At 37.8% G+C, this 27,688-nt stretch overlaps 1 protein-coding gene across 3 annotated transcripts in view; it reads left to right on the top strand.

The window, feature by feature from the left end:
• col27a1b (collagen, type XXVII, alpha 1b) overlaps window positions 1–27,688 on the top strand; it is a 116,260-nt gene that overhangs the window by 55,353 nt on the left and 33,219 nt on the right. For all 3 annotated transcript variants that reach the window (XR_008643355.2, XM_055200709.2, XM_055200706.2), the window contains exons 13-27: window positions 10,529–10,582; window positions 13,228–13,272; window positions 13,506–13,559; window positions 14,049–14,093; window positions 16,517–16,570; window positions 16,696–16,749; window positions 16,865–16,918; window positions 17,134–17,187; window positions 17,518–17,571; window positions 17,909–17,953; window positions 21,292–21,345; window positions 21,505–21,549; window positions 21,640–21,693; window positions 24,629–24,682; window positions 26,750–26,803. Coding sequence is in view for 2 of the 3 variants with exons in the window: in XM_055200709.2 (XP_055056684.2) it covers window positions 10,529–10,582; window positions 13,228–13,272; window positions 13,506–13,559; window positions 14,049–14,093; window positions 16,517–16,570; window positions 16,696–16,749; window positions 16,865–16,918; window positions 17,134–17,187; window positions 17,518–17,571; window positions 17,909–17,953; window positions 21,292–21,345; window positions 21,505–21,549; window positions 21,640–21,693; window positions 24,629–24,682; window positions 26,750–26,803 (774 nt within the window). In the remaining variant the exon portion in view is untranslated. The remainder of the gene's footprint in view (window positions 1–10,528; window positions 10,583–13,227; window positions 13,273–13,505; window positions 13,560–14,048; window positions 14,094–16,516; window positions 16,571–16,695; window positions 16,750–16,864; window positions 16,919–17,133; window positions 17,188–17,517; window positions 17,572–17,908; window positions 17,954–21,291; window positions 21,346–21,504; window positions 21,550–21,639; window positions 21,694–24,628; window positions 24,683–26,749; window positions 26,804–27,688) is intronic.

Below are 27,688 nucleotides of genomic sequence, written 5' to 3'. Positions count from 1 at the left end.
CTTGGCAACCCTACATTAGGTACATTGACATGCAACCAAATAATCCATTTGTAATCGTATTGATGGCTCAATCAGATTGAAAAACTTTCATGTAAACACCATAATCAATACAATTGAGGTTGATCGCATGCAAATTTGAGTGTTTTTGCCCACATGTCTAAAGCTTTAAAGCAGTCGAAAGGGATTCGAAAAACTCTGGATTGACTTTTCAGTATCTTGGCAACCCTACATTAAGTACGTTTACATGCAACCAAATAATCTGTTTGTAATCGTATTGTTGGCTCAATCGGATTGAAAAACTTTCATGTAAACACCTTAATCAATACAATTGAGGTCAATCGGATGAAAATGTGAGTTTTTTGCCCCGACTAAGCAGTCGAAAGGGATTCGAAAAACTCTGGTTTGACTTTACAGTATTTTGGGAACCCTACATTAAGTACGTTTACATGCAGCCAAATAATCTGTTTGTAATCGTATTGTTGGCTCAATCGTATTGAAAAACTTTCATCCAAACACCTTAATCAATACAATTGAGGTCAATCGGATGTAAATTTTAGTTTTTTGCCCCTACTCTCTAAAGCTTTATAGCAGCCGAAAGGGATTCGAAAACTCTGGTTTGATTTTTCATTATCTTGGCAACCCTACATTAGGTACATTGACATGCAACCAAATAATCCATTTGTAATAGTATTGATGGCTCAATTGGATTAAAAAACTGTCATGTAAACACCATAATCAATACAATTGAGGTTGATTGCATGCAAATTTGAGTGTTTTTGCCCATATGTCTAAAGCTTTAAAGCAGTCGAAAGGGATTCGAAAAACTCTGGATTGATTTTTCAGTATCTTGGCAACCCTACATTAAGTACGTTTACATGCAACCAAATAATATGTTTGTAATCGTATTGTTGGCTCAATCGGATTGAAAAACTTTCATCCAAACACCTTAATCAATACAATTGAGGTCAATCGGATGTAAATTTGAGTTTTTTGCCCATACTGTCTAAAGCTTTATAGCAGTCGAAAGGGATTCGAAAACTCTGGTTTGATTTTTCATTATCTTGGCAACCCTACATTAGGTACATTTAATGTAACCAAATAATACATTTTTAATCATATTGATGGCTCAATCGGATTGAAAAACTTTCATGTAAACACCATAATCAATACAATTGAGGTTGATCGCATGCAAATTTGAGTGTTTTTGCCCCTACTCTTCAAAGCTTTAAAGCAGTCGAAAGGGATTCGAAAACTCTGGTTTGATTTTTCATTATCTTGGCAACCCTACATTAGGTACATTTAATGTAACCAAATAATCCATTTGTAATCGTATTGATGGCTCAATCAGATTGAAAAACTTTCATGTAAACACCATAATCAATACAATTGAGGTCGATCGGATGAAAATTTGAGTTTTTTTGCCCATTCTGTCTAAAGCTTTAAAGCAGTCGAAAAGGATTTAAAAAACTCTGGTTTGACTTTTCAGTATCTTGGCAACCCTACATTAGGTACATTTAATGTAACCAAATAATACATTTTTAATCATATTGATGGCTCAATCGGATTGAAAAACTTTCATGTAAACACCATAATCAATACAATTGAGGTTGATCGCATGCAAATTTGAGTGTTTTTGCCCATATGTCTAAAGCTTTAAAGCAGTCGAAAGGGATTCGAAAAACTCTGGATTGATTTTTCAGTATCTTGGCAACCCTACATTAAGTACGTTTACATGCAACCAAATAATCTGTTTGTAATCGTATTGTTGGCTCAATCGGATTGAAAAACTTTCATCCAAACACCTTAATCAATACAATTGAGGTCAATCGGATGTAAATTTGAGTTTTTTGCCCCTACTCTCTAAAGCTTTAAAGCAGTCGAAAGGGATTCAAAAAACTGTGTTTGACTTTTCAGTATCTTGGCAACCCTACATTAGGTACATTGACATGCAACCAAATAATCCATTTGTAATCGTATTGATGGCTTAATCGGATTGAAAAACTTTCATGTAAACACCATAATCAATACAATTGAGGTCGATCGGATGAAAATGTGAGTTTTTTGCCCCGACTAAGCAGTCGAAAGGGATTCGAAAACTCTGGTTTGACTTTTCAGTATCTTGGCAACCCTACATTAAGGGCGATTTATAGTCGTGCGTAGGTCCTACGGCGCAGCTACGGCGCAGGCTATCCGTAGCCTGTGCGTAGCTCTGCGTAGCCTGACGCGCACCTCACAAATTTTCTAACAGCGCGTCGGCTCTACGCGGACCGTAAGCGCTGTGATTGGTCCACCAGAACCCCTCCCGTCAGGTAAAAAAACTGCGTCATAGGTATTTCCGTTTGAGACGGTGAAAACAAAGACGAGCCAAGTTGAGGAGTGATTTAACTCAAACTGAAACATAAGTCGCTGTTTATTTACTTCCATCATTGCTGGTCTTTTCAAATTATACACAAGAAGTTGCTATTTCTTCTTCGTTTGTGGGTTTACTTGCTTAGCTTCTTCTTCTGTGACGACTTCTGCTGCTACTGTGGTTACACGCGTGATTACTGCCAACCAGCGGTTTCGCGTGTGTTTGCACGTCGACGCGGACGGCGACGCACAAGTATAAATGAAAACCGACGCGGAACCTACGCCGTCGCTGCTACGCCGTAGGACCTACGCACGACTATAAATCGCCCTTTAGGAACATTTACATGCAACCAAATAATCCATTTGTAATCGTATTGATGGCTTAATCGGATTGAAAAACTTTCATGTAAACACCTTAATCAATACAATTGAGGTCGATTGGATGAAAATGTGAGTTTTTTGCCCCGACTAAGCAGTCGAAAGGGATTCGAAAAACTCTGGTTTGACTTTTCAGTATCTTGTCAACCCTACATTAAGTAAGTTTACATGCAGCCAAATAATCTGTTTGTAATCGTATTGTTGGCTCAATCCGATTGAAAAACTTTCATCCAAACACCATAATCAATACAATCGAGGTCAATCGGATGTAAATTTGAGTTTTTTGCCCCTACTCTCTAAAGCTTTAGAGCAGTCGAAAGGGATTCGAAAACTCTGGTTTGATTTTTCAGTATCTTGGCAACCCTACATTAGGTACATTGACATGCAACCAAATAATCCATTTGTAATAGTATTGATGGCTCAATCGGATTAAAAAACTTTCATGTAAACACCATAATCAATACAATTGAGGTCGATCGGATGCAAATGTGAGTTTTTTGCCCATACTAAGCAGTCGAAAGGGATTCGAAAAACTCTGGTTTGACTTTTCAGTATTTTGGGAACCCTACATTAAGTACGTTTACATGCAACCAAATAATCAGTTTGTAATCATATTGATGGCTTAATCGGATTGAAAAACTTTCATGTAAACACCTTAATCAATACAATTGAGGTCGATCGCATGCAAATGTGAGTTTTTTGCCCATACTAAGCAGTCGAAAGGGATTCGAAAAACTCTGGTTTGACTTTTCAGTATCTTGGCAACCCTACATTAAGTAAGTTTATATGCAGCCAAATAATCTGTTTGTAATCGTATTGTTGGCTCAATCGTATTGAAAAACTTTCATCCAAACATCTTAATCAATACAATTGAGGTCAATCGGATGTAAATTTGAGTTTATTGCCCCTACTCTCTGCTTTATAGCAGTCGAAAGGGATTCGAAAACTCTGGTTTGATTTTTCAGTATCTTGGCAACCCTACATTAGGTACATTGACATGCAACCAAATATACGTTTGTAATAGTATTGATGGCTCAATCGGATTAAAAAACTTTCATGTAAACACCATAATCAATACAATTGAGGTCGATCGCATGCAAATTTGAGTTTTTTTGCCCTTATGTCTAAAGCTTTAAAGCAGTCGAAAGGGATTCGAAAAACTCTGGTTTGATTTTCAGTATCTTGGCAACCCTACATTAGGTACATTTATATGTAACCAAATAATACATTTTTAATCATATTGATGGCTCAATCGGATTGAAAAACTTTCATGTAAACACCTTATTCAATACAATTGAGGTCGATTGGATGCAAATTTGAGTTTTTTGCCCATACTGCCTAAAGCTTTAATGCAGCCGAAAAGGATTTAAAAAACTCTGGTTTGACTTTTCAGTATCTTGGCAACCCTACAATAGGTACGTTTACATGCAACAAATAATCAGTTTGTAATAGTATTTATGGCTCAATCAGATACGCATTATTAAGGTAATGTGGTCACACGCTGTACATTCTTCAGTGTTCATGTGTACTTTCATATCATTACATAAAGCAATAAAATAGCGTTGTGACTTTCGAAAAGTGTGTTTTCTTGCCTATATTTGAACACTTCATAAGAACAACTTTTTCTAACTCAACTTTTACTTTCTACATTTATCCAGAGATAAAGCGTGAAGTCCATGAGAGATGCTGTGCACCACGTTGCCAAGTCCTCTGCTTTTGGCGGAGTTCAGATTTGTGCTACTTTAAATTGATTTTTTTTTGCGGGTTAAAGATGAAAGGATTTCGTTGATTTAGTTATTGGTATTCTGGCTGTGAATAGTCTTTGGGATGCTTTGAGGCTAGTTTTGCTGGCTGTGCGTCTGCGCAGAAGTCTGGATCGGATTATTTAGAATGTACATGTAAACAAACATTTTAATGGGATTGCAATGTTTTGGCTACATGTAAACTGTATTGTCGTAACCTGCAATCGGATTAAATTCAATCAGATTGACACAATTTTGTGCATGTAAACATAGCCAATGTGTGCCTATACAGAAGGTTACACAAAGCATTGCTGTAAAAGAGAGATTGAACAGTTTTTTAATGCAGTCTTTGGAGCCGTTCACATTTCGGTTCTAAAACCACCCAGAAAACCTGTGATCTTATTCTTCTCTGCTTTCGTTTAGTGGAAAAATGGTAAATTGTACTAAATCATCCGTAATTATCAACTTAAGCCTTCACCGTTTCTATACCTATCTATCTTTATTTACCCAAACAGCACTGTGTGTCTGCATATGTTTAAAAGAACGTGAACGAAAAAGCGTTCAAGTAGGCTTTAAGAGCTCATCTTTTTCTTAACAGAACTATTAATTATGTTTAAAGCCGCCCAAACGTGCCAAGCACAGATTTGTCTGTTTCTAATAAAGGCTGTTCTTCTAACTCCGCAGTGCATTGATGTATACATCGGTTGTAAATTTCCTTGTGGTAGAGAAAGACAAAAGATCAGTTCAAGCTCGGTTAAGCACACGTTTAACACACAGCGGATTACGTCATAGCTGTTGTCCTCTTATATAATGTAACAGTAGACAGAGGAAAAACAGCTCTGTCAGCGAATCCCTGGCGGACTTCATCTCACTGCTGCCAGTGTGAGGAAACACTCGCGGATGGAATTTCCTGAAGGTCTGATGATGGTGTCAAGAACCGAGTGTTCCTCTCTCTGTCACGATCTGTAGTACAGTCTTGAGCAAAACTTTTTGTTATTCTCTTTTATTTGACATTTATTGGTCTGTTTTGCATTGAACAGTTTGTTAATCATTCAAATACTATTAAAGGGATAGTTCACCCGTCATTTTCTCACCCTCCTGTCTCCAAAGCGTCTCCATTTGTAGATTGTTTGCCTCAAAGCGTCTCCATTTGTAGATTATTTGCTTAACTGTAGACCAGGGGTCTCCAACCTTTTTTTATTGGAGAGCTACTTTGCAGCCAGTGGCAGCATTTTTTTTATTTTTCACGAAATTGTAATACCTTCCAGAAAATGCTTTTCTTTAAACATAAACATACGATACATCAAATGAAAGAACAGATCCTTTTAAACAACAACAACAAAAAAACTTTCATGTTGTCTTTATTTATACTTTTTTATCACCTCTTATATGGGTAGGATTCGTCCAAAAATACCACATTTTGAATAAAAACATCAATTATTAAAGATCAGATTTAGAAAGATGATCCAAACAGAGTATTTACTGCTTTTGGATTCATAATAGGGATGTGTGCATGTACAGTTGTGTTCAAAATCATTCAACCCCCAATGCTGTTAAGGGTTTTAGGGAATTTAGTGTACATTTGTAATTGTATTCAGAATGAAATCCTACAATGACTTCTTAAAGAACCATATGCAACTAAAATGACATCAATTGGTTTTGTAATATAGTAGTAAATGTTTCTTTTGTGAATTCTTCATTGACACAATTATTCAACCCCTTAAAGAACTACCACTCTGAAGAACAGAGGTTCATTGAAGTGTTTTCAATCAGGTATTGAAAACACCTATGGATGTCAGGGAACAGCAATAAAGCGTAATAAGCACCAATTAGGCAGCTTTAAAATGACTGTGATACTCAACTCCTTCTAAACATTTACTGGTGTGGTTACAAACATGGTGAAGTCAAAAGAATGGTCCAGGAAGACAGGAGAAGAGGTGATTAATCTTCACAGGAAGGGCAATGGCTATAAGAAGATTGCAAAGATGTTAAACATACCAAGAGACACCATAGGAAGCATCATTCGCAAATTCAAGGGAAAGGGCACTGTTGAAACGCTTCCTGGTCGTGGCAGAAAAAAGATGCTAACTGCGACTGCTGTGCGCTATCTGAAGCGTAGAGTGGAAAAAAGTCCCAGTGTGACTGCTGAGGAACTGAGAAAAGATTTGTCAGATGTGGGTACTGAAGTTTCTGCTCAGACAATACGGCGCACCCTGCGTACTGAAGGCCTCCATGCCAGAACTCCCAGGCGCACCCCCTTGCTGTCTCCAGAGAATAAGAAGAGTCGACTGCAGTATGCCAAAAGTCATGTGGACAAACCACAGAAGTTTTGGGATAGTGTTCTGTGGAAAATTAGAACTGTTTGGGCCCAGGGATCAACGCTATGTTTGGAGGAGGAAAAACAAGGCCTATGAAGAAAAGAACACCTTGCCTACTGTGAAGCATGGTGGGGGGTCAATCATGCTTTGGGGCTGTTTTGCTTCTGCAGGTACAGGGAAACTTCAGCGTGTGCAAGGTACCATGAATTCTCTTCAGTACCAGGAGATATTGGATGACAATGTGTTGCAGTTCGTCACAAACCTGAGGCTTGGGAGACGTTGGACCTTTCAACAGGACAATGATCCCAAGCATACCTCCAAATCCACTAGAGCATGGTTGCAGAAAAAAGCCTGGAACATTTTGAAGTGGCCATCGCAGTCACCAGACTTAAATCCGATTGAGAACCTCTGGTGGGACTTAAAGAAAGCAGTTGCAGTGCGCAAGCCTAAGAATGTGACTGAACTGGAGGCTTTTGCCCATGGTGAATGGGCGAAGATACCCGTATATCGCTGCAAGACACTTGTGTCAAGCTATGCTTCACGTTTAAAAGCTGTTTTAACTGTAAAAGGATGTTGTACTAAGTACTAAGATTGAATGTCACTTGGGGGTTGAATAAAACTGAAAATGATGTGAGCACAGAAAAGACATTTGTGGTTATTTCATTATAAATGTTATGTTATATTTGTCTGACCTACACATGCCTCTTTGATGTAATTGTAAGCAGGATGACTGAATGATCAAAATCAATGTCAAACCGGCCAAAACAATCAATTTCAGTTGGGGTTGAATAATTTTGAACACAACTGTATGTCACGTATGGCTCTCTGGTATCTCTTGACATTTGATGTTTAAATATGAGATGATATTGAACTTGTGACGACTGTATTTTCGTTTTATCAAAAATGAATCCGAAAATGACGGCATCCATTTTAACCATAGTGCCTCGACTCGAGATGTGCGCGGATCATCCGGTTGCCGCGGCGCGGGCTTCACAGCGTTGCGCGGATCGTCCGTTTGCCGCGCCGCGGGCTTCACAGCGTTGCGCGGATCGTCCGGTCTGGCGCGGGTACGCGGACTTATCTGTTTGTTTTTGAATCATACATGTTAAATTTCTGATGTCATATATGATACGCCGGTCTACACAGCTCAACGCGACGTCAAACACGTACCCAGTCTTTACAACAGGCGCTTGTAACACTAACCAGACATCCAAATGCGCCATAACCACAGAAAATAGACCCTGCTGTAGACTGATGAATTTCTAAAGTCTTTTAAATTACTTTGTAACCCTTTCCAGCTTTATGTTAAGCAAAAATTCTAGCTCCTCGCTCCTCTGAAAGCTCTTTTTGGCGAGATATGGCTTACATGTTGTGTTGTTCTTGTGCAGGGCAAACTCCAAAAGTTTGAGGGTTTTTTATCAGTCAAAGTAGATGTAGTCCAGACCTCCGAACGTATTATCTTAACGAGACTCCAGGTGTGCTAAACCTGACTCCAAATAGCATTTTTGAGGTCATTAACTCAAGGGTTCACATACTTTTTCCACATGCACTAGGAGGTTTTTTGGTTGCTCCCAATAAAGATATGAAAGCTTTTTGAATGAAAGAAATTGCGGCATGTTTTCTTAAAAAATGCAATGGAATATGCGGCATATTTATGCAATGAAATTGCGGGATTTGCAGCTTTTCAATGATGATCACGTCGCGCAATTACGTCACTTCATAACGTTCCGATGGCAACAGGGGACATGGCTGCGCTTGTGTTGGTAAATGCAACATTTTTCAACGTATGCTAACATGTATGTGACTTTTTTTTACTATGAAAATGTGGGGATTATGAAATCATGATATTTTGCGCGTGGAAATCTGCAAGTTCGGCGTATTTGAAAAAATGCGGCCCCCGCACAAATATGCAGACTTTGGCTGAATATGCATTAAATCATGCGATTGCATAATCGCCTTTTTCTGGAGGGACTGCAAAATGGTCTCATTAGACATGCCATTTTGATTATCTTGTTAATGTGATGTCACACAAACAAGGCCCCGCCCATAGCCACTGACTGAAAGGTTGATTTTGCCCAAAAGCTTTTTTAAATGTAGTTGTTAGCATGTTGTAGCGCTAATGCATCTTAAGATACAAGTGTCTCAAACTGTATTGACAGGAATTAGATCTATTTTAACCAAAAGTGCTCATTGTCTGTTGGTAAGGGAGTGAGGAGCTGTAGCTCATTTGCATTTGTTTACTTCTAAATAAATGTTACATAGAAATCAAACATTTGAAAGCCAGCTTGAGACTGAATGTGCTGTGTACTACACTACAGTATACCCAGCTTTCTAGGGCCTGCTTTATTTATAGGAATACTGTACGTAGTACACTCACCTAAAGGATTATAAGGAACACCTGTTCATTTTCTCATTGGTTGATTAGATAATTGCATTAGTTACATGGCAGTTGCTTCAATGCATTTGCGGGTGTGGTCCTGGTCAAGACAATCTCCTGAACTCCAAACTGAATGTCAGAATGGAAAAGAAAGGTGATTTAAGCCATTTTGAGCGTGGCATGGTTGTTGGTGCCAGACGGGCCGGTCTGAGTATTTCACAATCTGCTCAGTTACTGGGATTTTCACGCACAACCATTTCTAGGGTTTACAAAGAATGACGTGAAAAGGGAAAAACATCCAGTCTGCGGCAGTCCTGTGGTCGAAAATGCCTTGTTGATGCTGAGGTCAGAGGTGAATGGGCCGACTGATTTAAGCTGATAGAAGTGCAACTTTGACTGAAATAACCACTCATTACATCCGAGGTATGCAGCAAAGCATTTGTGAAGCCACAACACGCACCACCTTGAGGCGGATGGGCTACAACAGCAGAAGACCCCACCGGGTACCACTCATCTCCACTACAAAACAGGGGCTACAATTTGCACGAGCTCACCGAAATTGGACAGTTGAAGACTGGAAAAATGTTGCCTGGTCTGATGAGTCTCGATTTCTGTTGAGACATTCAGATGGTAGAGTCAAAATTAGCCGTAAAAAGAATGAGAACATGAATCCATCATGCCTTAATGGTGTGGGGGATGTTTTTGTGGCACACTTTAGGCCCCTATAGTGCCAATTGGGCATCGTTTTAATGCCACGGCCTGAGCATTGTTTCTGACCATGTCCATCCCTTTATGACCACCATGTACTCATCCTCTGATGGCCACTTCCAGCAGGATAATGCATCATGTCACAAAGCTCAAAATATTTTTAAATTGGTTTCTTGAACATGACAATGAGTTCACTGTGCTAAAATGGCCCCCACAGTCATCAGATCTCAAGTCAATAGAGCATCTTTGAGATGTGGTGGAATGGGGGCTTCGTGACCTGGATGTGCATCCCACAAATCTCCATCAACTGCAAGATGCTATCCTATCGATATGGGCCAACATTTCTAAAGAATGCTTTCAGCACCTTGTTGAATCAATGCCACGTAGAATTAAGGCATTTCTGAAGGCAAAAGGGGTCAAACACAGTATTAGTATGGTGTTCCTAATAATCCTTTAGGTGAGTATATATTATTTAGTGTAGATTGAACTTACCGGTTATAACCTCTTATAGTGTATTATACACTTTATTTTTTTTAGATCAGTCAATGTTTATGATGTTTGCAACTGTAAGCAGCAATGCACAAGTTGTGCCTGCCATGAATTTGAATACAATTTGCATTGCTAAACATCACTGTCTTCCACATTTGTGTGCTCAGGGCTTTCCAGGAGATTTCGGGGAACGAGGACCACCAGGACCTGACGGAAACCCAGTAAGTTAAGCCAAAAGAATAGTGTGGCCCCTCTTCTTTAGAAAAATTATTTTAACAATCATGTATGTTCAGGCTTATGTTTACAGTCAGGTGTAGTATATCAGTAAGATGGCAGCGCACCAGGAGTAATGTCTCGTTAACCTCTTCATGCCCTTTTACTCTCACTGCTGTGCTGACTCAAACCACAGTTTATAGAGTCTAATAAATACCTTTGATTTCTGCCACCACAATAACACTCACAAGCTAGTTGGGCGTCCGGTGTACCGCTGTGATGATGAGGAAATCAGCAGTCAAATCTGCTTTTGTCATTACAGGGGTTGCCTTACTTCTAAATGTTTTCCCATAGCCTTTTCCTCTAAAACACTCAATATTTTGTCATTTTTTTCTCTGTTTCCATGTCCAAGCAGACTTTGTTTAGGCAGTAATTGTGATGTATTAGTTTTGTTTTAAAAAAAAAGAGTCTGTTTGTCAAAACCATACAGCACTTTAGGAACTGCACAACAACCTAGCCTTGTGATTTTTTTTGTTTAAAATCTGCATGCTAGATTAGAAAATTAATTGAGCAATTTTTTGTACATTACCTATATGAATAAAATACTGTTGTATACTTGAGTATTTACTATAGTAAACTTTACAAAATTGTCTAGAAACTACAGTGTTTTTAAACCTTAGTAAAGATTTGAATACTACAGTATTTACTACAAATTATCAATGTACTACTACACTTTTAGAACGGATGTGTTAAAAACAACACAGCCGAACCCTCTTTACCTAAATTATTTATTTGAAGTACTCCTTAGATTTGTAGTCAATATTTAAAGGATTAGTCCATTTTCTTAAAAAAAAAATCCAGATAATTTACTCACCACCATGTCATCCAAAATGTTGATGTCTTTCTTTGTTCAGTCGAGAAGAAGTTATGTTTTAATATTCCAGGATTTTTCTCATTTTAATGTACTTTAATGGACCCCAACAATTAACAGTTTTAATGCAATTTAAAATTGCAGTTTCAAAGGACTCTAAACGATCTCAAACGAGGCATAAGGGTCTTATCTAGCGAAACGATTGTCATTTTTGATAAGAAAAATAAAATGCATTAAAACTGTTAAGTGTTGGGATCCATTAAAGTCAATTAAAATAAGAAAAATCCTGGAATGTTTTTCTCAATAAACATAATTTCTTCTCCACTGAACAAAGAAAGAAATCAACATTTTGGATGACATGGTGGTGAGTAAATTATCTGGATTTTTTACGAAAATTGACTAATCTTTTAAGTACCTTAATAGTACATTTGAATATCAACTTTATTTATTTTAACTTTAACGTCGATAAAAATGTATAAATAAATAGTTTTTATTATCAGTACTATAGTTAATGTTGTTATTACCTTTATTTGATTATTTTTGTAGTGTTGTTTAACCTCCTAAGGTCACATTTTTTGTTGTTTGCACCATAAAACTTAATTCTGTGTAACTAGAACTTGTTGTACACAAACGCGGACAATTACACTGCTTCATGTTCAAAGAAAATTATTTGGTTATTATATTTATTGATTCTTCCTGACCCCAAATAGCTGGAAGAAATCTAAAAAAAAGACGAACAAAAGCTCAGGTCTTAGGAGGTTAATAGTCACATGACATGCAGATTAAACAAATAAAATATATATCGTTTATTAGTAAAATTCTACTTTTTTTATCATTTATTTGCATTTTATGATTTAATTGTAAGTAATTAATTAAATGTTTTAAATGGACTTACGAACCCCCTGCAATTTGAAGTTTGCGAACCCTAATTAGGGATTCTTTGCAGTGTAATATATTTTACTATAGTAAATACTAAAGTACACCACAGGATTATTTCATCTATGTTATGTCTTTGCTAACAAACACTACACTAAAACACAACAGTATTTCTGCATCCCAGTTTACCTACTCATATTATGTCCTGGAAAAATAAATATATTGAGCGTATACCAGTATGCAAGTACTGGACCATAGTAAAGTTTACCAGGAGTGACTGTTGTTGCATGAGCAAACATTTTTATTGTTAACAATCACACGCATTTCAGCTTCTTCATTTGTTATCTTTTATGTAATGTCTACTATATTTAATATATTAATTCAGTTTAGCATCACTAAACTTTTTTTTTACATTTTTCAATAACGTCAACTGAGTGGTGTGCATGAATCTGCATGACTGCATTTGGGATATACACTTCTAATACTTTTTAGGATGGATAGTATGTGAATTAGGAGCTGTCTGACCGCCTCTCTGCTATAATGCAACTTTATTCGTATCACACAGAGACTCCACACACTTTCCTTCTCAATCTCTTCCCTTCATCAGCGATCACTCGACAGGAGCAGCCGACCCTGTAACAATCTATCTCCTCTCTTTCAAGAACAAGGAGAGGGAAAATACATTGGGGAATTTTCTGGCTCGCTGATGAAGGGAGGATGTAGGTACAGCAGGTTGCAGTCGTCCAGTCACGCCACACAACAAACCCCTCTCTGTGTTCCTCAGCGGACCCTTTCATTTACAGAGGTGTTGATGGAGGGCACAGATAATAGTTTAGCCCCTCCTCGCCCATTCACCCAGCACGGGTCTCCTGTAGTTTGAGAGTATCTGTTCTTTGTTTCTCACAGGGGGAGATGGGTTCACCAGGCCCTGTTGGCATCCTAGGCCTTATTGTGAGTAAACCAATTTTATCATTGACTTTGTCTCGTTTATCTTCCATGTTTTCGTGTCCTTGTGCATTCTTTCCCATTATCGTGTAAGTGGACAATGGACTTTATTCATGGACTATGAACAGAATCACATTTCTGTGTTAATTATTTATTTATTTACTTTTGTATTTGTGTATTGTGAATATGACGTGATGTGTGCAGTGAATGTAGTTTAATGCTTGTCACTTTAATGGCAGGGTGACATGGGACCTGTTGGAATTATTGGTCTTCCTGGACCAGTGGGACTACAGGTGAATTTTTATAATCATATATTTTATTTATTTAAGGGCTTTAAATGCCTTATACTTGTCTTTGCTGGAATATTAAGCTTGGGAATAAGGCTGCAACAAGTAGCTATTTTCAATTAAATTAATATTCTACTGATAGGTCACACAGCAGTATATAGAATATACACTGTCAGAAAAAAGGTGCAAAAGCTATTACTGGGAAGGTACCCTTTAGAGAGGTCCTAATATGTAATTCAGGTACAGATATGTATCTTTAAAGTACCAGTAGGTAGCTAATAATGCACCCTTTAGGTACAAAGTTGTACTTCTTAAAAGGGTGCCACCCTGGCAACAACTTTTGTACCTTTTTGTAGATACATCTAACAGAATATGAATTATGTATGAATATATCATTTAATGACTTTATTTGCCTTCTAATGCCTGCTATGATGGGTATGTTCTAGTTGTGCCCATTTTTCTTTTCATAACTTCTGATTCTTTGATGTCATACAGGGTGTGCCAGGAAGCCCAGGGGAACCAGGACTGAAAGGTGATAAGGTGATCTGAATACTCTTTATTAGCTTTTGTTTTTTCTGTGTTGGAATTTGCAGGGAACATTTTGACAAGAGAAAACATTTATGTAACTGAAATGGGTTCAACAAACAGTGATATAGTTTGTAAACAAACTTAATACAAGCTCAGCTAGGCTGGCAGGCCAGCTTAGACCTGGATAGATAACACTGCACAGTTTTATTGGTGGATTTATCTAATGGCGCTTTTCCATTGCATAGTACCCCACGGTTTAGTTTAGTTTGGGTCGGGTCAGCTCACCTCACTTTGGCGTGGTTAGCTTTTCCATCGAGTTTGGTATCACTTCGTAGTGGGAGGGATTATAGGCGTGTCGTTATATTTGCGCTGCCAAGTGATAGCGTTGTTGTACATTCCCATACATTTATTTATTTCTCAGTACGCCACAAAATTAAAATTGACCACCACAAATAGATGTTTGCACATCGCGTTTATCACTACCTATGTCTCACATCACAGTTTCTGTACAGACATCCATGGTGTCAATCGATGGTGCTCCGCTGAGCCTAACTGAAGTTGCATTTAAGTCTATATAATGCTCACGTGCTTGTCGCGAATGTTACGCCACAAACTGCAAGTTTGGAAAAAACTGTTATGGTGTCCCTGATTCTCAACCTGTGGATGTTTTTCATCGCTAAAAGGGAGTTTGGGAACTTATAGCAGAGCACAGATGACAACATGTTTGCTCGAGACAGCGCAAGCTAGCACTAAAGGTAAAGCTAACATTATAGCGATGATGCTAGTAGTGGCGATTCTCTCAGACCAATCAGTAATCTACAGTGTTTTCGCGTCAGGTTTGGTATCAGCTCGGGTCGCTTGGAACCCCGACCGAGGTGATACGAAAAAAAGTATCGGGTACCACGTACTGCACCTAATGGAAAAGCTCCCAAAAGTAAGCTGGCCCGACCCAAACTAAATTAAACCAAACCGTGGGGTACTATACAATGGAAAAGCGCCATAAGGCGTTTGATTCAGTAAATCATGAATTGTTATGAAATAAACTTAGCAGTCCTGGTTTTTGACCTGAGACCTTAAAATGGTTTGAAAATTATTTGGCAGATCGGACTCCGTGTGTTCATGTGGAGGAACACAAGTCGCATATACTGAAAGGGGTTCCGCAAGGTTCCATATTGGGACCTATTTTGTTTTCAATTTCTATAAATAATTTGGGTAAGGACATTCAAGCAAAAAACATCTTTGTGCTGATGATACTGTTATTAATACAGTTATTCTATAAAACAGGCAGTGAAAGAGCTTCAGACTGCTTTTCAGTCATTGCAAAGTGCTCTGTTGTAATTGGGTAAATTCACAGAAAATGACGTTTTTTTTCTTAAACTCATTCACAAGTACTTGACAATCATAGTATTTTTACGTCTGATGGTAAAATTATTTAAAGGGTAACTTTGTGACTAAGCTCAAAGTGAAGATTGGCTTTTTAGTCTTATTTTACATTTAATGCCAATTGTGATTGACTATGGTGACATATTATACATGCATGCAGCCTCCTTCATCTTAAAAAGTGTTGATTCAGTGTATCATGCCTCATTACGTTTTATTACAAATGCAAAATCTCATACTCATGAGATGTTGGGTTGGACATGTCTAACCATATGTAGAAAACAGCATTGGTACGTTTTTGTTTTTATTTATAAAGCAAAACTAGGTATACATTTATTTACATTTATGCTGGAAGAAGGTGTTTTTTTTCTCTGGGATTCGAACCCACAATCATTGCACTACTAATGCAACCAAGCATGGCCATCCGAAGCCGAAAGGTCAGGAAGGCAAGGCTGTAGCTAAAATGTGGAATGGAGTTTAATTTATATGGGCATTTCTCGAGGGTTCCTCAAATCCTAACCCGGAGGGCCAGTGCCCTGCAGAGTTTAGCATCAACCCTAATCAATCACACCTACCTGTGATTTTCTAGAGATTGTGAAGACATTGGTTAGCTTGCTCAAGTGTGTTTGATCAAGGTTGTAGCTAAACTCTGGCTCTCCAGGGTAGGATCTGAGGAACCCTGCTCTAGTGGGATGGATTTGACTGACGCCGGTCTGACAAGTGAACAGACATATGTGTTAAATTAGAGAAATGTGAGTGAGTTCATTATCATTGGTTTTAAAAAGTGGGTGGGTCTTGTCCCACCCACATGTAATTGTTCCAACGCCCATGCAACCGAGAACCAATCATTGCTGCCAGCCTATGCTTAAATGTTAGATTTTGCTGGCAGAAAATGTTTTGGGAATGATTCCCTGTCTCCATGTCTACAACTTAACCTCAACCACATTGTAACATGACCACAGAACGCTGAAGAACTTTGACTAATGATCGAGATTAAATTGGTGAGACATCCAGGCTCAAAGTGGCTTTTGACTTTGTCTTGTCTCTATTCACAGGGTGAAGTCGGTTGGCCCGGGCAACCAGGAGAACCTGGATTTCAGGGTGACAAGGTATTTGAGCCACAGTCTACAGTACATAGCACCCGTGTGTGCGTCTGTATGTGCGTAGTTGTTTATTTAAGCATACCAAGGTGACAGTTTTTATGTCTTTTGTGATGATTCATTGGATTTTCCAGGGCATTCAGGGCTTACCCGGTTTACAGGGTATTCAAGGGAAGCCAGGGCCACAGGTTAATCCATTTTATTATTATATTTTGCCAAGCATAAGTTGATTTATTTCAGCCATCCTTAAGTGTTGATAAATATCCATATTAAAGCCAGTGGTCTGTCCTGTCATTCTGTTAGGGAAAGCGTGGAGATCCCGGGCCGGAGGGTTTGCAAGGTCCACCTGGTCCTGAGGTAACTGTTTTCCTAATCGTTCATTTTGTGTTTATTTTAAGCACTGCAGAGGGATGACCATTCATTTGCGATTGTTTATAAAGCTCACACAGCCTTCCAATAACTCTTAGCGGTGGAGACTAGTCGTGACAGTGGGAGTCTATTTTTTAAATTAAGTGCAATGAATGCCACAAAGTTATGAAGACCGCATCTAATTGTCATTGCTTTTTCCTCAGGGTTATCCAGGGGATATCGGAGCACCAGGGCAAAATGGTGTCGAGGGCCCAAAGGTGTGAAACTTCTCTCTGTATTAACTGATTATCTTTGAGGATTTTAGCTCTTTGAATTATTACAATATAAGTACAAAATTCTGCGCATGTTTGTGAAATACAGGCAATAGTTTAATAATTATGAGATTAGGATAACATTTGTTATTTTTAGTCGTGCAGGGGTACTCAATAGGGGTCTGTGTACTGTCCAAAAACAAAAATCCCATACCAGGAGCTGTTCACTAAGCGTGGGGGTCTTGTGGGCTTGTTTTCCTAATAATGATCATCTGACCATATTGCTACTGTTGACCAGTCACCATCAAGTATTACATGTTCTTTTATGTTATTCAGGGAACTGCAGGAGCGAGAGGGCTTCCAGGTCCTATAGGAGTTCCTGGACCAGAGGTAAGACCTCCTTTGTTACAATCCCAATATTTGTGTAAACACTGTATATGAAGGACTAAATTACCAAATCTGTAAAGACTACTGTTATACGTGACACCTAGGCATCTAGTACTGCCATCACAACAAGGCACAAAGTTGCTTTCCAAAACCTTCACACACCAGCACCAGTACAGCACACGTTGTCTTCACATTTGCATACCATTAAAAGACACAGACCAATGATGATTGCAGATATGCATAGTAACACAAAGATAAGAAAGGGTTAATTTCCCCATTACATTTATTTTGAAGACACATACTCTATCCAAATTAATATTGACCTTGTTTTAAATCTCAGGGAGATCAGGGCCCAACAGGACCAGCTGGTGATCCAGGACTAGAGGTGAGTGCTGTCATGATATTATGTTCACTGTATACATGAACATGCAGTAATAACACACTAGAGAAGTTCTAGCAAAGCTATTGATGCTGCTTCACGTTAGCCATTTTTACATTTACGATCATGCATTTTGGTGGATTCTTTTATCCAAAGCGACGTCCATGGATGCAATTTTTATCATTATGGATTCGAACCCATGACCATTTTGGCTGCTAACGCAACACTCTGCCCCTCCCAATGAATGTACATTCATACATTAGAGATATGATGATATTGCTTCTGGTGCATGTTTGAGACATTTAATAAAATGACATTGGAGTGATTGGAGGGTTTTGGGAGGAAATGTTTATTTCACATGAAAGTCTATACAGACCAAATGAGTGAGAACACAATGGCCCTCATTTATCAAAAGTGCGTACACCAAATTTCCAGCGTACACCCAAAACCACGGTGACTTCGAGATTTATCAATATGGACGTTGGCGTACGGCACGCTCAAATCCTACGCCAGCTCAGGAGGTGGTGTACGCACGTTTTGAGTTAAGGAAATGCACAGAAAAAAATTCCTAACACAACAAAACGCACTGACAAACTAAAATAGTATATGATATATTATGACCCACTGTAAAAAAAAACAACAACAACATAGTAATTATAAACTTAAATGTTTTTTTTTTTGTGTAACATGAACTTCAATGTTTAATTTGTGTGACTTTACCAAAGTATTTGATTTGTATGCATATGTATTCCTTCAGTTGCGAGCCTGTGCGCTTTACCTGATGTTTCAGGGCAGAGCATGTGAGCGGAGCGTTGATCTGATGAATATTACCATCAGAGCGCCTTTCCGAAAATTCCGCTCGCTCAGCACCGCTCGTTGAACGCTCTTTGATAATTTGCTAGTTGAGAATCTGTAAAAACGTCTAGCAATAAGTTATGGAATTCAAGCCTTATACATAAATGTAAAGTAAAAATCAAACTTAAGATTGGACAGGAAGAAAAAATTGAAAGGGAGTGCGGAGAGACTGCAAAAGTTAGCAAATATTCATTCTGGAATCTGAAGCGCCACATTGCAAGAAAGCACAAGGATGTGCTACGAAAACATGGTAATGCATCAAAAGGTAAGCTAGTTACATACCATTCGATGATAAATAAATGCATAAATAGGTAAGGTAAAATGCTTGTGTTGAATGGAGCCAAATCCGATCATGATGACAAGCGGACAAAATCATGGCCACGAATTATCATTTATGCTACATTATGGACACTTCTTTTTCTTATTTAGTCTAAAGTATGGCCATAAATATAAAATTTGTTCCCGATATTCAACAGTTTGTTTCTTGGAATTAATTATTATAATATTTCTTAATTACTATTACAATTATTATTACTTCAAATTATAAATTAGCCTAGTAAAACATGTGGATGTCGTGGAAGCAAATTGTTAATTTGAATTAATTTGAAGCAGCATTTAATGTTTACCCCGCATGATAACTGATGCAGAAATATTTCTGAACACATAATTAGTGTTGCTGCAAAGCTTCGCCTCTAATGTATGAAATTTGAAAGATCACAAGCCAACAGTATGCTGACACATAATTTGGTGTATCATTTATTATGTGTCCGGGAGCAGGGTAGTTTACGTAAAATGAAATGAAATATTACAATATCTCGGCACTCGTATTTAATACACAACCTTGGTGTGTGTGTGTGTGTCATAAATAAAAATAATAATAAAAGATAGAAATAAATTTAAAAGTCAAATTGTATGCCTGTTAGTTTAAACGAAAATAATAGTTTTGGACGTTTATAACATTCATGTGATAATTTTTGCTCTGTACTATTAGCAAGGTTCAATTAATCTTCTAGAAAACACAAAGGGCTCTGGCATAATTATGTGTATCATAATTTGAGCTCCGTATCAAACTGGATCTTAGCTAACAAACAACTGTATGTAAATACAGAACAACACAAAAGTTACAACATCATTTTAAAATATTATTAAAAAAAACAAACCTAACCGAACCATTAAGCAGACATATAATTTAGATGTAGGCAACAGTAAATAATAATAATAAATAAGTATTATTCTAAATATCAATAAGCGTCATTAATAATAAAAAATAATAATACAAATATTACAAAATGTCATGCAATTATTAACGTGTCTTTAATCCCGCTGTTTAAACTCCCAAATAAAACAATTTTGTTTCTTTTCTTGTTTCTCTTCTTTGCCGTCTTCCATGTGTCAATGTCATAAAATGAGGGCGTGGGGGAGGTGGAGACTTGAATTTATATAGGCGTGTTATTCTAATGACGATCGTTTTCAGCCGCGGCATTTATGAAGGGCAGATATTGCTTACACCTGAATTTCAAAGGTACGCACAGTTTCATAAATCAGGCGGTGAGAGGAGTGTAAGCATAATCTTACGCCAACATATACGCCCGCTTCTACGCAAGAATGATAAATGAGGGCCAATGTGCTTGTGTGTACAATTTAGGAAGAGTTGCAGTGTTGCGGCTTAGTATTTTGAGGTGTTTAGCTAGTTTGTTATTCCCCAAACTCTTCTACAATTGATAAATAAACACAAAAATGAAACAACTTCCCTGAAACAACTTTTTTAAGCTCTGAATGCTTCATAAATATAAGTCTGACTGTATGTGTTTGCTGTAGTAAAGAATAGCCTGGCCTTATTTCAAAGCTTGCTCTACAAACAGATGGCAAGAGATGAGTGAGTGGCGCATTACCTTAAATTTAACCCAGTTTACCTATACAGCAAAAAAAGTATAAATGTAAATATATTTCAAAAATATTTGATAGTAATATTTGACCAGTAGTATCTGTACTTTTACTCAACTAAGGAAGTTGTGTAATTTTCTGCTTTTATCCAAAGCGACTTGTGGTGCTTTACAAGGTATATACACCACGGTTTGTAAGTATTTGTGTTCCCTTGGGATTGAACCCATGACCTTTTGCGCTGCTGTCTAATCGCTCTACCAGTTGAGCTTCAGAAACACTTCAAGTGTCCATAGTTTGAAGCAGCTGGTGCAAAGTGTGGGTAATTTAGCTAATAGGGGCCGAGGGTCAGACGTTAGCTAATAGCTGGCCGGAGAAAATCTATCTAGTTTCCAAAATAAGCACCTCTGGGTTTTGTTTATATAAAGCTGTGAGATACATGGATACATTTCGAAGCAGATTTTAATGACATTCCTCCCTCTGAGATTTGATATGTCGGTAGATGGAGGACTTTGGCGTCAGGGTGGCATGCAGCTAATGAGATATCAGGGAGGAGGTTCAGAGAATCGGGAGTCTAGTACTATGGGTCATTTTTGCTTTCTGTTCAGGGCAGACTGGGGAGGAAGGGTTTTCCTGGAAGTCCAGGGGAAGATGGAATGAAGGTAAGAAATTCATCACTGCCAAATGGTTACAATATTTAAGTGTTCCAGTACTGTTTTTACTTCAGGGCCCGAGATTTTACACTGGACATGGAGTGGTGCCCCGACATTGTGCAAGTTGTGTTCACGGTATACATTGCTAACTGTGATCCTTTGCTGTAGGGAGAGCCTGGAATTACAGGAGAGGCTGGGATGCTTGGTGAGAGGGTAAATGCTTTATTTTTGTGTATTAACATGTTTAATTATTTATTTTTCTGCTTGTTTTAGTTAATCAATTTTGTACACCCTTTTCCAAAGGGTTCTGCTGGTTTCATTGGGCCTGTCGGTGAGACGGGGGTTGCTGGAGAAAAGGTTAGTGAGGTCATTTGTTCTTGCAACATTTAGCCACATTTATGGTAAATTCACATTAGATGAAAATTCTGAAGATCGTCCCTGTTGTATACTGCATGTAGAGTGCATCTCTTTACAAATGTGTATGCACTGTAAAAAAAAATTTGTTGGTTACTTGGTTTCCTTAAAGTTTTGAGTTAATTGAACCTTTTGAATCTGACTTTTTCCATGTTTAAGTGCTATAATTGGGCCCCCCGTCCTTGTATCAACCTAGAAAATGTGAAAAAGATCAACCCAGTAACTTGGTTTTGGTAAACCATTCTCTGCAAGCACATAAAAAGTTAAGGTAAATTTGGCTCCTCTTGTGATGTCAGAAGGGGGTAATTAGTCCATTTTTTAAAAAAAATCTAGATAACTTACTCACCACCATGTCATCCAAAATGTTAATATGTCTTTCTTTGTTTAGTCGAGAAGAAATTATGTTTTTTGAGAAAAACATTCCAGGATTTTTCTCATTTTAATGGACACCAGCATGTAACAGTTTTAATGCAGTTTAAAATTGCAGTTTCAAAGGACTCTAAACAATTCCAAACAAAGCATGAGGGTCTTATCTAGCGAAATGATTGTCATGTTTGGCAAGAAAAAGAAAAAATATGCACTTTAAACCACAACTTTTCATCTATCTTTGGTCCTGTGACGCGCCAGCGCGACCTCAGGTAATTGCGTAATGCCGTGGAAAGGTCACGTGTTACATATGTGAAACGCACACTTGCGGACCATTTTAAACAATAAACTGACACAAAGACATTAATTAGTATCATTCAACATACAACAATGTGGGAACGGTCCTCTTTCTCCACACTTGTAAACACTGGGGCGTAGTTTCGCATACGTCATCCGTGACCTCTTGACGTGATGACGGATTACGTGAGGTCGCGCTGGCGCATCACAGGACCGGAGGAAAACGAGAAGTTGTGGTTTAAAAGTGCATATTTTTACAATCGTTTCGCTAGATTATGCCTCGTTTGGGATTGTTTAGAGTCCTTTGAAACTGCAATTTTAAACTGCATTAAAACTGTTAAGTGTTGGGGTCCATTAAAATACATTAAAATGAGAAAATCCTGGAATGTTTTCCTCAAAAAACAAAATTTCTTCTCTATTGAACAAAGAAAGACATCAACATTTTGGATGACATGGTGGTGAGTAAATTATCTGGATTTTTTAAAGAAAAATTGACTAATCCTTTAATTGCCCTATCCAACCACGGCACTGCCATTTAGTGCAGAGATCAACTCATTTGCATTTTAAAAGACACACCTAAAAACGGCACATTTTTGCTCACACCTACAAAGTGGCAATTTTAACATGCTATAAAAAAGGATATATGGGGTAATTTGGGCTAGAACTTCACATACACACTCTGTGGACACCAAAGATTTATTTTACATCTTTAAAAAAGTCTTGTAAAAAATGTCCCCTTTAAAAATGTTAATTCAAAAAAATATAATGTGTCAACTAATATTTTTAAGTTAAATTAGCTCAAAAATGTAAGGCAACTACGTAACTTTGTTTTAAAGGATTAGTCCATTTTCTTAAAAGAAAAATCCACATAATTTACTCACCACCATGTCATCCAAAATGTTGATGTCTTTCTTTGTTCAGTCGGGAGGAAATTGTGTTTTTTGAGGAAAACATTGCAGGATTTTTCTCATTTTGATGGACCTTAATAGAGCCCAACATTCAATACTTAACTCAACACAGTTTTTTCAACAGAGTTTCAAAGGACTATAAACAATCCCAAACGAGGCACAAGGGTCCCACCCAGCAAAACGATTGTCATTCTTGACAAGAAAAACAACAAATACACACCTCCAAAGCACAACTTCTCGTCATGTAGATCCGGTCGTGATGCGCCAGCTGACCCCATGCAATACGTCATGACGTCAAGAGGTCACAGAGGACGAACGCGAAACTCCGCCCCAGTGTTTACAAGTGTGTTGAAAGAGGACCTTTCCTACGTTGTTGTATGTCAACTGATACTAATTAATGTCTTTGTGTCAGTTTATTGTTTACAATGGTCCACAAATGTGCGTTTTATATATGTAACACGTGACCTCCCTACGTCACCACGCATTTACGTTAGGTCACGCTGGATCGGATCTAGATGAGAAGTTGTGCTTTAAAAGTGTATATTTGTTATTTTTCTTGTTAAAAATGACAATCGTTTTGCTAGATAAGACCCTTATGCATCGTTTAGGATTGTTTATAGTCCTTTGAAACTCCGTTGAAAAAAACTGTTAAGTGTTGAGTTAAGTATTAAATGTTGGGCTCTATTAAAGTCCATTAAAATGAGAAAAATCCTGCAATGTTTTTCTCAAAAAACATAATTTCTTCTGGACTGAACAAAGAAAGACATCAACATTTTGGATGACATGGTGGTGAGTAAATTATCTGGATTTTTCTTTTAAGAAAATGGACTAATCCTTTAAGCTAAACCAACCATTTTTATACAGTGTCGTGGCATGATAAGGGCCGGGGCTGGTTGTCACACGTTTTACTTTAATAAATATTTCTCAGGGTTGTGAAATATTTCTACTATTATTGACGCCCTGCTCTATCATCTGTGAAAAACTACCTTTATCACAGTTTTAAAGTTTAATCTACCTTTATTATATAGTTGATTCCTGCCACTGTGGTTTCATTGTGCATACCTTCGAGTTTGATTTATAGTTTGAACCCAACATTTTAACCATTGACCGAGGAAAATTGGACATTCGATTCAAAACCATGTAGTTAGTGAGTAACAACCCTTATGACAACTCCCCCATCTGACTATTCTGCATCTCTTCAATACTAAATCATGCTGACATTTGGGTTTTCTTGCTTAAAGGTCAGCACAGTGTTAGCATTGCTTTCTTATGTGGTGTTAGCATTACTTCTGGTTCTTGTGTTTTAGGGGGATCGTGGTGAGATTGGGCTGCCAGGACCACCCGGAGAAAAAGGAGCAATGGTAGGCAGCATGTCTGTACCTCATCTCTGCTCTCAAGAGCATCATGGCTTTTAATTTCCTCTTAATCGTCTGTCACAGTAATCCTGCAGATGGCTAGAAGTGTTGGAAAGTAGAATCGTGTGGGAAAATGCTTAATCATCCATTTTCTATTCATGAGATAATCAGAATAGCCAATATAGCAGTAGTTTCCTTTACAATGACTTAAGGAAATCGTAGACGTTTGCTAAGCCAAAAGTGGTTTGGGAACAATGTCAGTTAAAACCAAATTCAAGGCACTGGAAAGACAAAAGCAAGGACATTTTCTTTCTTTCACAAAGGTTTGTTGTTCTTTGAACATTTCTACACCATTTCAAACTCTTTTATTTTATTGACATGGACAACAAATACTGGTACATACAGATTTAAAAAAAAAAAAAAAAAATTGTCATTCACTCAACTTGTGTGTAGATTAACCAGGGCTGCGTTTCCCGATAACGTTGACTCTTAGCGCGCTACGAAGACTCTTAAGTTAAACCTTAACTACAGGTTTACCTTTTCTAGGCGTGTTTCCCGAACTGTACCTTAGCGGGTTTCTTAAGGTATACTTTCTTACGTACGACGTTACCAGGTGCTGTCCATGGCGATGGTGCTGAATAGGTTGATATCGAATGCTCGACAATCAATTGTTCACCTTATGTAATAGGTACTTTCGCTGCGTTATCAGAGAGCGGTGTTATTTATTAAAGAAACATTTCAGAAATAGTTCAAGTTACATTTATTAGGAATATCTGGTAAAAATATTTCAAATTGCAAACAACTAAATATAAACCGTGTATATTTTATTTTATATCAAACCCGTGCAAAACTCGCAACTTCATGTCCAAAAGTATAATGCATAAACTGCTCCAATGCATCCATTATTCCTTCACTTTAAAGGATAATTTATATTAGGGGTTCCCAATAAATGCATTGCACAGGGAAATAAGGTGGGTCGTGCAAGTCACCTGGCTTGGCATTACACTTAAAATATAGAAAAACAAATTGTTGTTCATTAGTTCACGCTGCGCAAGCAGCGCGTTTACAATGCGGATAACGCTTAATGGACGCATTTCTGGAGTCGTGCCTGTCTGTTTACCTTAAATATAACATAAAATATATATTATATGATATATAAATATATAGTATGATTGTTTTAGGTTTAAGCTTTGATTAGTTTTAATGTGGAAAATTTGTTGACCTTATACAAGCAATTATCAAGTGGAGCATTTTCTTTTTAATGTTTATAAAGAATATGGCATGCAGTTGCCTCAAAGTTATAAAACATTAAAAAAACTTCGATGCAAAGTCGAATTAACATCAATAATAATATTTAGGAAAATACAATTATGATTTCGTGATGAATGTGCTCCTGTGGCATGCGATTTTTTAACTTGATTTGTTTTATTTGCATCTAAAATAGCCGGTAAACTAAAGATTTAACGGATATGAAATGCTCAACTGAAATAGTAAGATTCGCTGTATAGCTGCCTGCCATAGTTTCACCAACTCCTCCACCCAAAATCTTTTTTTAATAGTTTCTTTAGCCTGTAATAATAGTTCACAGCTGATGTTCCTTTGGAAAAAAATATAAAAAATCTAACAACCATCAGTGTAATAATGTCTAATTATGTGGATGTTTTATTCTTTAAATAAATAAAAAATGCCTAATTTAACACGGAGTGTACTTCGAATTTTTTTAAACAGATATTTAGTTATATAGACTGCAATCTACACAAGCTTTTATCACAGTCATGGCCCCTAGCGGAGTCAAGTGGGATAAGGTATAGCTAAGATTGCTCCAGACCAACCTTCCGAACGAACGACTTACAGAAGTGATACGTAACTAAGAACGTTTCGGGAAACACGTATTAACGATAAGGTACAGCTTAAGGTACAACTCAAGAACGACGTAGAGCTAAGAAGGTTTCGGGGAACGCAGCCCAATTCTTGCCCTGAATATAGCCATAGATGCTGGGATAATAAATAACTGCATAAATAAATAAATGTTTTTTAAATGCTGTTTGTTATAATGTGTCTGTGTGTTTTTAGGGACACCCAGGGGCTCCAGGTGAGAGGGGACCATCAGGACCAGCAGGTACACCAGTAAGTTAATGTTATGCATTCTTAAAAAAGAACTGTAAAAAAAATTATGTTCTTGTTTTTATCTTACCAAACGTCACAAACTCTCCCTGTCTAAACAGTTTACGCAAGGACGTAGATCTAATATCAGTTATACACCTCTACACATGAATACTCTAATTTAGAGTTCATTTAGCTATAATAAGTGAAAAAATCTAACTGAATTAGAATTAGAATAGTTCTGTGCTACTTAAAGGGATAGTTCACCCAAAAATGAAAATAATGTCATTAATTACTCACCCTCATGTCATTCCAAACTCGTAATGCTGCGTTTACACCAACCGTGTTTCAGGCGTAAAAATCGCGTGTCCCACGCCTAGTTTGCCGCTTGAACAGTTTGAATGCATTCGCGCGTCTAGAGCGAAGTAGACGTGCGGAAAAAACAAGCATTTGACGCGTGTCAGAGGCAAAATCCACTTCTTGTAAGAGGGGCAGAGTGCTGTGCCGTTGTCTGTTTGCAAGATGACTGATGTTGATTGTGCATTTGTCGAGAGAGTTATAAACTCTCGCGGTCGATAAACGTCACATGACTCAAAAGTGAAATGCGTTTTACAACTTACCAGGTTGCCCAATGTCCTCACTGACACTCTTCCAAGCGAGGTCCTTTTTATTCCTGTCTCTATAGAAATAAGAACTTGTGTCGTATAGCTCCGGGTGACTGCTTCGTACAGTATCAAGCGTTCCTTCATGTTGAATGAGTGTCTCCGGGCGGGGCTGCCGCCACAGCAGCAAGCAGGCTCCTGATTGGTTAACGCGGCACGATATTCGGCCAAAGTTTATATTTTTCAACTAGGGTGTAAGCTGGCAATTCACGTCAAACACAAAATGCACAAAAAGCACCATTCACGC

The sequence above is a fragment of the Misgurnus anguillicaudatus genome, chromosome 22 (genome assembly GCF_027580225.2).
Source record: "Misgurnus anguillicaudatus chromosome 22, ASM2758022v2, whole genome shotgun sequence".
Taxonomy (NCBI): domain Eukaryota; kingdom Metazoa; phylum Chordata; class Actinopteri; order Cypriniformes; family Cobitidae; genus Misgurnus; species Misgurnus anguillicaudatus.
Note: the sequence above shows the minus strand (reverse complement) of the source record. Positions and strands in the feature narration are given on the sequence as shown.